At 44.8% G+C, this 11,214-nt stretch overlaps 1 protein-coding gene across 10 annotated transcripts in view; it reads right to left on the bottom strand.

Annotated features, from left to right (window-relative positions):
- The window catches only part of LOC146026277 (complement factor H-like), a 960,333-nt gene that overhangs the window by 380,225 nt on the left and 568,894 nt on the right, over nucleotides 1-11,214 (bottom strand). For 9 of the 10 annotated variants that reach the window (XR_014454407.1, XR_014454409.1, XR_014454410.1 and 6 more), the window contains 2 exons: nucleotides 6,699-6,887; nucleotides 2,785-2,955 (listed from right to left, as the gene is read on the bottom strand). Coding sequence is in view for 1 of the 10 variants with exons in the window: in XM_083156809.1 (XP_083012935.1) it covers nucleotides 2,785-2,955; nucleotides 6,699-6,887 (360 nt within the window). In the remaining 9 variants the exon portion in view is untranslated. The remainder of the gene's footprint in view (nucleotides 1-2,784; nucleotides 2,956-6,698; nucleotides 6,888-11,214) is intronic. The other variant, XR_014454408.1, reaches the window with a different exon arrangement.

Below are 11,214 nucleotides of genomic sequence, written 5' to 3'. Positions count from 1 at the left end.
AAAAAATTTTTTTTACACAGCAGCCAGCAGGGGGCGCCGGAGCCGAGCCGCTCATTAGATATTCATATATTCACTGCACCCGATCGTTACAATCGGGTGTAGTGAATATACACGGTCCCCTGCTGGCACCCCCGGGGGGCAGCCTGTGCTGCCTGGCACCCGGGGAGCCCACCTCCCCCCCACATACGCTCTGGGGCAGGCAGAGAGACTTCCATCTCCCTGCCTGCCACCGTCCTCAGGCTCCCTGCGGCGTTCGCCGCAGGAGCTCATATTCGCCGGTCAGGGGCAGCGAGCCCCTGACTCGTTGAATACCGGAGCCGGCGAGGCTCCGGAACGTGGCGAATGTGCAGCGAATCCTAAACAGGATTCGCTGCACCTCGCCGGTATTCACATTGAATACCGCCCAGTGTCAGTAATTGTCCAGGTCAACATGTATGTAAATATTAATGCCATTCATAATGGCATTAATATTTACATACATGTTATCCTTCACTACTACTTACAGTTCTAGGATTTTTTTTAAACGCAGCAGTTAAAAAACTGGTATTGCGTACTATAGGAGTAATGAATTCTCTAGAGAGCAAAGGGGTAAGCAGTGCCTTTTCTAGCAGCCAGCCATTGTGTGATCCTCATGTACGCGCAGGAAAAACCACAAGGACACGCCCCTTCTCTCTGTAGGTCTCGCTGAATTTTCCTCCTACTGTACGTCTCTACGTCACCCATTCACTAGCGGCGTGAGAGGCTGGGAGCTGTCACCTTCGCTCCCATAGTGTTTCATGTGGATTTCTGTCTGGCTGAGTTATGGATGGCTGTCTTCATGGCCTGCCCCCTGGGGGGCGCTTGCAGAATATTTGCCTAGGATGCTGAGAAACCTTGCGCTGCCCCTGATAACTATCACATTTCTATAACAGTAAGCAGTGACACTATTTTCCCACAGAATTCTCTTTAAACTCACTAAGGTGAAGTCTAGGTACTTGTGTATTATCACGGCGCCCATCGCATTGCATACCATAAGGCTTAATATGGTATGCAATGAGATGTGCTTCGATGGGACCCGATCTTATACAATTTAAAATTGTATACCATTGTATATGGCATACAATGAGATGAGATGAGATGAGATTTTAAATTGTATAAGCACACTAATGGTTGCTTTCAATGTTAATTGGCCCCCATATAAGATTTTTAATTGTATAAGCACTCTAATGGGTGCTTACAATGTTAAATGCACCCTCACGCCACCCCCACTACCAAGGCCAACCCGAAGCGTGGCAAGCGCAGCGAGCCCGCGAGGGGCGGCGGTACGCGTCCTCCGACCTTTTCATACCCCCACTATCCATGTCAGCGTGGAGTTGATTTTATATAGCGTGGCGAGCGCAGCGAGCCCCGCGAGGGGACGTGTAATACGCGTAAAGTAAAACGCGGCCGCTCGCCACGCTTCGGGCTCGGTGGCTCGCTGCGCTCGCCACACTATATAAAATCAACTCCATGCCGACATAGGTAGTGGGGGTATGAATAGGTCGGAGGACGCATACCGCCGCCCCTCGCGGGCACGCTGCGCTCGCCACGCTTCGGGTTGGCGTTGATAGTGGTGGTGGCGTGGGGGTGCATTTAACATTGTAAGCACCCATTAGTGTGCTTATACAATTTAAAATCTCATTTCATCTCATTTAATTGTATGCCATCGTATGCCATATACAATGGTATACAATTTTAAATTGTATAAGATGCCATAAGATGGAAATCGTGGGCGCCGTGCTAATACAAAAGTACCGAAGTCTATTTTAGTTTTTATACATTTCTAACAAATAATCAATGTACAGATTAAATTAAAAAGATTCATTATTTTATTATGTAATCACCAGAGTTAATGAAACGGGATGCAGTCAATATACCTACAATCAAAATCCCGATGGTCAAAATACCGACAACCATTAACCGACGGTCAAAATACCGACACGGTCAAAATACCGCCATTTAAGATGTAGACAGGTCAAAAAGTCAACATGAGTTTTTCATGATTTGTTTTCATTGAAACCAACTTTTTCATACTTTACCATCCCAGTGGACATGGAGGGGGAATATACAGATGGGGCCGGGCTCATCTTTGCAGGGGATGGCGATGGCGACGCCATTCGCCATTCCCTGCTCCCGCGCCATCTGTGTGTCGGAAGGGGACGCGCGCGCACGAGGTGCGCGCGCGTCCCCTTCCGACGGTGCTGCCGTCCCCTTCCGACGGTTGCCCGGTGCCCACACCGGGCGCCCGCACCCCCCCCACAGCCTCCTCGGGTCCCCCCAGCCCCCCTCGAGCGGGAGGCGGACAGTATTGCGTCCGCCTCGCCGGCCGGCCGACCGGATACTGAGACGCGCGTGCGTGGGGGACGCACGCGCGTCTCAGTCAGATGGTTCGCCGTGTTGCTGGCGGATCGCCAGCAGCATGCTTCTGGCGATTCGCCAGCAAGCATAAGGCCGGCGCCGTCTGTAATAGTTTGCCGAGCGCAGCGAGGCTCCATGCCTAAAGCATGGTGAGTGCAGCGAGGGGACGTGGTACACAACATACAGACCAAAAAATATGAAAAACTCGTGTCTACTTTTTGAACTGTCTACATTTTAAATGTTGGTATTTTGACCTTGTCGGTATTTTGACCGTCGATTAATGGTTGTCGGTGTTTTTATTGTAGGTAAATCATACTGAACCCATTGAAACAGCTCAGTATACTCCACGTTGTGAAATAACAATTTGGCAAAAATTAGTTAGGCATTCAATTTGTGACTTTTACTAACCTTCACATGTGGGTACAGGGCTCCAATCCATTTTAGTACAAGTACTTTCTCCATTTCTCAGTGCTTTGAATCCAGGGTTACATTCAAAGTATAGTTTTTCGTTCTCTGTGTAAACACTTTTCTGACTGTTCACTTTTCCATTTAGTATGTCTGGTTTTTTGCAAGTTATGTCTTTATAAAACAAAAAGTAAATAAATTAGGAAATATAAAGACCCCACAGGGTTAATTAAATTAGCCATGAGTTGCAAAAGCAAGTGTGGCAATATGCCTCAGTTATGGTACCTTCAGATTTGTGGATATTTGCTTGCAGAACCATAGAGCTGAGCACAGAACTATGCAAGTCTGGTACAAATCCGGGCCACAAGCGGAATGATTTGCAGTACTGGCAATGGGGTGGAGACCCCATTGCCAGGACAGCGTATGATCTCACATGTAATTAAGTTGACTCCTGTGATGAACTAGTATACAGTACATGTCTATAATATGGATTTATTATTGCTGAAAAGTCAAAGCTGTGTCAACTCTCCTCTATATCATAAACTCCCTAATATAGCTGCAGGGCCGGTGCAAGGCACCGGAGCGCCCCAGGCAGGGGGGGCACCCCAGTGCTCACCCGACTCGTTCACGGGGGTTCCGGGTGAAGCGGCGCGGGCCGCCGCGTCACTCCAGGGGGGGAGATGCGGCAGCGGCCGAGAGGCTCCACGAGGTCGGGGGAGAGTTGCAGGGGGGAGGGGGAGTTGCTCACCTCCATCCTGCTCCCTCCCACTGAGACACTCCAGTGAGGGGGGGGGGAGATGCGGTGGTGGCGGCCGAGTGGCTCCACAGGGGGGTGGGGTTGCTCACCTCCATCCACCCTGCTCCCTCCTGCCTCCCTCCAGTGGCCGGCACCCCTGGCAGATGCCTAAAGCTGCCTTGTGGTGGCGCCGGCCCTGTATAGCTGTCATTTTCCCATGACCCAATCAGGGATTATTGGTGCTAGGTTGCGCTATGCTAAACATTTTCTTTAGAATAAAGGTCTGGTAAAATAAATTATTATGTCTCTGTCATCAAGTCTTGTGACACACCATGTAGTCAGATGCTGTATCCCTTTCCTGTAGACTGCTTTCGTTAATGAGTCCAACAACTTTTGTATCATCAGCAAACTTGATGATGGTGTTCAACCCATAAACTGGTTTACAGCTGGAGGTAAAGATAGAAAAATGGACTCAACACACAGCCCTGGGGTACTCCTGTACTAACTTATCAAATACAAAAGAAAAGTATGTCCTTGTGTGGTGCACCTAATGAAATTTTCACGAATAAAAATTGACTTTTATTTCACAATCACTAAAAAAGCGAAATATAAAAACACACAGACAGTACATAGACACAATGTGTTTAAAAGGAAAACGGCCGCTCTCTGACTCTCCACACTATATTGATCTGTAGTATGAGTCTCCTGTAATCTAGGAGTGAGTAGCCGACACTTAAATAATGCGTAAATGTAATCCAAAATATAGTAGTGTCTTATTGGCTAAAACCCTTGTGTGGGGGTGCCAGGCAAATGACAATGGTGTGGTGACTGTGTCTCGTCTGACACAGAATTTTTTAATTACAGATCACAATTTTAATTGAATAGGAATATAATTATATGTCTCACACAATGCCGGGGTTGTAATTAATTACCACAAGTAATTCTCTCCAAATAGTGAATACTGCCGTCACCTTGTGTCACAGCGGGTGTCGCTTACAAACAATATTTCCCACTTGTAAAGTGGACATATAGCGTATCTGTCTCTTTATATGGATTTAGCTAAAATTGCTGTAACCATAGGACAGTATAATGCAGCCACTATTGGGTGGGAAAGTTTGTCCAAGATGTCAAAAATATTGTGACACACTCTGAATACGAATCAATCCACCTACAATTTCTAGCAATAATTTCGGCAAGTAATTAATAATTACTACTGATACCAATGGTCGACACCTAATAGCCGACATCCAATGTTGCTAATATAAATATTTTTGACATCTTGGACAAACTTTCCCACCCAATAGTGGCTGCATTATACTGTCCTATGGTTACAGCAATTTTAGCTAAATCCATATAAAGAGACAGATACGCTATATGTCCACTTTACAAGTGGGAAATATTGTTTGTAAGCGACACCCGCTGTGACACAAGGTGACGGCAGTATTCACTATTTGGAGAGAATTACTTGTGGTAATTAATTACAACCCCGGCATTGTGTGAGACATATAATTATATTCCTATTCAATTAAAATTGTGATCTGTAATTAAAAAATTCTGTGTCAGACGAGACACAGTCACCACACCATTGTCATTTGCCTGGCACCCCCACACAAGGGTTTTAGCCAATAAGACACTACTATATTTTGGATTACATTTACGCATTATTTAAGTGTCGGCTACTCACTCCTAGATTACAGGAGACTCATACTACAGATCAATATAGTGTGGAGAGTCAGAGAGCGGCCGTTTTCCTTTTAAACACATTGTGTCTATGTACTGTCTGTGTGTTTTTATATTTCGCTTTTTTAGTGATTGTGAAATAAAAGTCAATTTTTATTCGTGAAAATTTCATTAGGTGCACCACACAAGGACATACTTTTCTTTTGTATTTGATATGTTGTTCTTGATGTCCAGTGGTAGCACACCCCTTCAGCAATATCTACCATACATTATATATCTTTGTACTTAGCTTATTGGGGGTCCACCCATTATCCTCGCAATTAATGAGGGTCCTGTGCGAATAGCAATCTTCCTTTCTTTTTCCCATACTCCTGTACTAAGTAGAGGAACAAATGGATCCTGACCTCACATCCTGAGGTCTTTTGGTCAGGAAATCCATGATCCAATTGCACATGGAACTATCAATTCCTAAATCTAACAGTTTAGTGATTAACTTTGCCAGGATAACAGTATTAAATGCAGAACTGAAATCTAAATACAATAATTGAGCATATGAGTTACTGCATCTTCCGTACTATTACTACGATATTTAAACTGATATAGATCTAATATAGGTGAAAGGTTAGCCTTCAGATGCATTAAGACCAAATGCTCAAAACATTTCATTGGACAATTGGAGTGAGTGCCACATGACTGTAATCATTCATACCAGTTGGACTAGAATTATTTGGTGATGGAATGATAGCCATATGTTTAAAACATTTCAGCACTATCAACTGAAACATGGACAGATCGAAAATGTCGATAAAGACCCCCACTAACTATTTTATAGAGAATGTAGTGTTCATGCTAGGCTGTTTTAGCACCCTGCCCCAATTTAGCATTTCCTGCTAAAATTGCCTGCCCGTACTGTCACAACCACCGCGTAAATAGATGCATCTATTCACAGTAAGCACAGAGTTTGGGTGAAGCCCGACACCCATACGCCAGAAGAGCATGCCCCATAATGATATCCACGGGGCCCACATTAGTGAAGCCATTGGGGTCATCCTACTTATGTAAGTGACCCGGGAACTCTAGCCTTATGATGACCACACATCAGACCAACTTTCCTACAACCATCACACTAGTTGCTTGGACGGAATAAAAATATGGTACTGGATGGGAGCAAATGACAATCAGAAATGTGCTCACAAACTCAGGAAAATGGACAAAAACATTCAGTCAAATTGTTGAAATCAAACAGGTTCAACTACAGTACCGTGTCTGAGCAACAGTTTTTGTCCTTTTTCAGATTTTGGGCGCACATTTCTGAAGTAAATATTACATTTGCTCCCATTCAGTACCATATTTTTATTCCATCCAAGTAACTACCTGTGGTTGGATGGTTGGAGGAAAGTTGGTCTGATGTGCGGCCAGCATGAGCCTAGCCGGATCACTATGACAGAATTGCAGATGAACATTTCAGTTATTTCCATTTTTCATTCAAAGTACAACTTACCTATACATGTTGGTGGAATTGCATCCCACTCTCCTTCTGATGTGCAGAAAATCTCAGAAGGGCCATTCAGCTTAAGCTTTGACTCCTTGCATTCAAATCTAACTACTTGACCAACAGAATATTCATCATTGGATGAAGGAGATAACAGCCTTACATTGTCCTTTACTTCAATTGAAGGGCAATGCCACACTAAGAAAAAAAAACATAAACTTTTTTTTTCTATTTACTTCATGACATTTTTATTCATCTCTAAACCTAAACTGTAAATACACAAAGCCAGGTACAAACTTGGTTGTGGAAATGAAGAGTGTTTTAATTAGAGATGAGCGGGTCCGGATCTCCGGGATCCGCCAGATCCGAATATCGCGATCCGAGTATGGATCCGAGCCGGCTCGGGAGTTCCCGCCTAAATTCCGGACCGAAAATGAGGCAAAACGTCATCATAAAAAACCTGTGCGTTCTGCATACGATCTGCATGTGATTTTGACTATATAGTCAAAATTTTATGTCAAATCTCACTGTGTGTACAGAGCATAAGATAAATTACCCTAGTGTATGGCCACCTTTACTCTTACCACTTTTGTATGTGATATACCGCATGCGGTCCCTTTGCATATATTTGTCATATGTCGCATGTGATCCCAGCAAGTGTTGTTGGAGGCTCTCCGATCCGACAGATCCTACGCACAGCACTTGTCATCTGAGCGGGTCTAAAACACATGATTTGCCAGATTGCACCCGATTTCTCAGCCCGATCCATCAGATTTGGTGAAATCAGCACAAAGGGCAGTATGAATGGTGTTTGGCAGTATGGATGGTGTTGGGCAGTACGGATGGTGTTGGGTGGTACGGATTGTGTTGGGCAGTACAGATGGTGTAATGGTTTAGCATTGCTGCCTCATAGCACTGAGGTCATGGAATCGATTCCCACCATGGCTCTAACTGTGCGGAGTTTGTATATTCTCCCCTTACTTGCGTTCTCTGGTTTCCTCCCACAGTCCAACCAATGACTATATAGTTAAAATTGTATGAAAATTTAAGCTGTGTACACACAGTGAGACTTTGGCTATGGCTGATTTTGACTATGCAATTTTCCTTACACTCCCCAGAGCCCAGAACCATACAATCATGATTATCTTAACTTTTTACTCTGTACTATTTGGCCTATGGCATATAGCCAGTGCTATTTTTCAGCAGGCTCCAGCAGGAACTGAGGCCCTTATTCTAGTTCACTCTTTCTGACAAAACAAAAAAGGAAAAAAGCAGCGCTGTACCTTTAACCCCTTCCCGACATTTGACGTACATTTACGTCATGGTCGGGAAGTACTTCCCGACACATGGCGTAAATGTACGTCATGGCATTTAACTGTCACCGCGTCTATAGACGCGGTGACAGTTTCAACATGTCTGCTGTCCCTGACAGCAGACATGTCCGTGCATGCCCAGGGGGGGCTGCGATGCCGCCCCCCCGTCGGCGATCGCTGTGATTGGCTGTTCAGTGTGAACAGCCAATTACAGCGTTTTCCTGTGTCACCGGCGAATAACGTTCGCCGGTGACACGGGATCAGAGGTGATTGGTGCTGTAAAGTACAGCACCAATCACCGCGGGGTGTGAGGGTGACACTGGTGTCACCCCACCGCACCCCGCCCGCCCCCAAAGGCCGTGATTGGTTCGTCGGACCGACGGACCAATCACAGCCAAGGAGGGGGATTTAAACTAACGGTGACTGCACTGCAGACGCCATTCCGGTCTGGAATAGCGTGCAGTGCGGTCACCGTACCTCCCTGCCGCCATACTGACCAGAACCTTGCTCCATAGCTTGCTCCATACTTACCTGATCGCTGCTTCATCACTGCTTCCTGGATCCTGTTACTACTTGTGCCTTCCTGTGAAATTGTGCTGCTGCAGTGTACTAGCTAGATAGATAGAGAGATAGAGAGATAGATAGAGAGATAGAGAGATAGAGAGATAGAGAGAGATAGAGAGAGATAGAGAGAGATAGAGAGAGATAGAGAGAGATAGAGAGAGAGATAGTGTCAGAGAGTGCTGATCGCTGCTTCATCACTGCTTCCTGGATCCTGTTGCTACTTGTGCCTTCCTGTGAAATTGTGCTGCTGCAGTGTACTAGCTAGATAGAGAGATAGATAGAGAGATAGAGAGAGATAGAGAGAGAGAGATAGATAGAGAGGCCTAGTGACAGAGTGCTATATTTTGTGCTGCTGCAGTGTGATAGTTATAGAGAGATAGAGAGAGATAGAGAGAGATAGTGTCAGAGAGTGCTATATTTTGTGCTGCTGCAGTGTGATATAGTTATAGATAGAGAGAGATAGAGAGAGAGAGATAGATAGAGAGGCCTAGTGACAGAGTGCTATATTTTGTGCTGCTGCAGTGTGATAGTTATAGAGAGATAGAGAGAGAGAGATAGAGAGAGATAGTGACAGATTGTGCTATATATTTTTGATAGAACTGACTGCTGCCCCCTCCTTTTGTGCTGATCAGTATAAATTAACTGATCAGCAACTTTTTGGGGGCGCAGGTTTTTTTTTATATATAGATATACCTGTCAGTGCTGCTGCTGCAGTGTCATAGAGTGATAGATAGTGAGATAGAGAGAGATAGAGAGAGATAGTGACAGAGAGTGATAGAGAGTGCTAAATTTTTTGTCTGCTGCCCCCGCCTTTTGTGCTGATCACTATATCTGAGGTGATCAGCAACTTTTTTGGGGGTACAGAGGTTTTTTTTTTTTTATATATACCTGTCAGTTGCACCAAAGGTTGTGCACCTGCTGCACCTCACTGGTAATCAGTGTCGCATCACTGATCACCTTTTTTTTTTTTGTGTGTGTGCTGTGGGGTCTTTTTTTAATTTTTTTTTTACACACACTGTGATTTTGTGGGTGTCCTGTGGCCGCTGTGCGCTGATCAGTGACGTACATCACTGATCATCTTTTTCGGTACAGGGTTGATCTATATTTTTTTTTTTTTGATCAAATTCCTGTTGCCTTTGAGCGCTGTTCAGTGACAGACGTTACTGACCAACATCTGTGCTCAATTTTTGGCGCAGGACCTTTTTTTTTTTTTAACCCCTTAAATTTTTTATTTTTAACCCCTTCATTTTTTTTTTTTTTATTGGTATAAAGTATTTTTTTTTTTTCTGCACCACATACACACTACACACTACATACCCCCCGGATTGAAATAAAGTTTGTACCCCCCCCTACACTATACACGTGTTGAAACATTTCACTACCAGTAACACAAAAATAAAAATGGCATCCCAAATGTCCTCCCAAATGTCCTCCCAAATGTCCTCCCAGTCATCCAGGAGAATGTATTCAGCGGAGGAGGCATATGCCCTGCTTGCTTCTGACTCTGACACAGCCAGTGATGCAAGCGGGGAATTTGAAGGATTCGCCTTAAGCTCCTCTTCCTCCTCTGGTGATGAGGGACCCCCTCAAAGACGCCCCCGTAGAGCAGCTGAGACCCCCCCCCCAATAATTGATCTCGTATGGACCCCACCACCAGACAATTTTGAGCCCCAGGTTCCTGAGTTTTTGGCCATGCCAGGAATCCAATTTGATTCCACAGGTCTCAGAGAAATTGACTTTTTCAAATTATTTTTCTCTGATGATTTTATAAATTTAATGGTGGACCAAACTAATTTATATGCCCAGCAGTTTATTGCTCAAAACCCCACGTCATCATTTGCTAGGTGGACCCCTGTAGATGCAGTAGAGATGATGACGTTTTGGGGTCTGGTGTTTCATATGGGCATAGTAAAAAAGCCAGAAATTAGGCAATATTGGAGTACAGATGTTCTGTACAGTACTCCATTTTACCGTATGGCCATGCCCCGGACTCGATTTGAGACAATTCTTAAATTTATACATTACACCGATAATGCACAGTGCCCACCCAGAGATGATCCCACCTTTGACCGGCTATTCAAAGTCAGGCCGGTCATTGATCATTTCAGTGCCAAATTTGAAGAGGTGTACATCCCTGAAAAATTTATTTGTATCGACGAGTCCCTTATACATTTTAAAGGAAGGGTTAAATTCCGCCAGTACCTTCCCAGTAAGAGGGCAAGGTATGGCATAAAAATGTACAAACTGTGTGAAAGCACCTCAGGGTACACCCACAGGTTTAGGGTTTATGAAGGGAAGGATTCAAGAATTGAACCGCCAGAATGCCCCCCCTCCCTCATAGGTGTTAGTGGGAAAATTGTCTGGGATTTAGTGCACCCCTTCCTGGATAAAGGTTATCACCTCTATGTGGATAACTTTTACACCAGCATCCCCCTGTTTAAGGCCCTTGGTTCAAGAGGTACAGCAGCTTGCGGTACTGTGCGCAAGAACCAAAGAGGCCTCCCAAAAACGCACATTGCCCAAGTAATGAGAAGGGGTGAAAGCAGGGGAATATGCACCGAAAATATGTTGTTGGTCAAATATAAGGACAAGAGGGATGTCCTTATACTGACAACAATTCACGGAGACAGTACCACCTCCGTCCCTGT

The sequence above is a fragment of the Crinia signifera genome, chromosome 8 (assembly GCF_055691185.1).
Source record: "Crinia signifera chromosome 8, ASM5569118v1, whole genome shotgun sequence".
Taxonomy (NCBI): Eukaryota; Metazoa; Chordata; class Amphibia; order Anura; family Myobatrachidae; genus Crinia; species Crinia signifera.
Note: the sequence above shows the minus strand (reverse complement) of the source record. Positions and strands in the feature narration are given on the sequence as shown.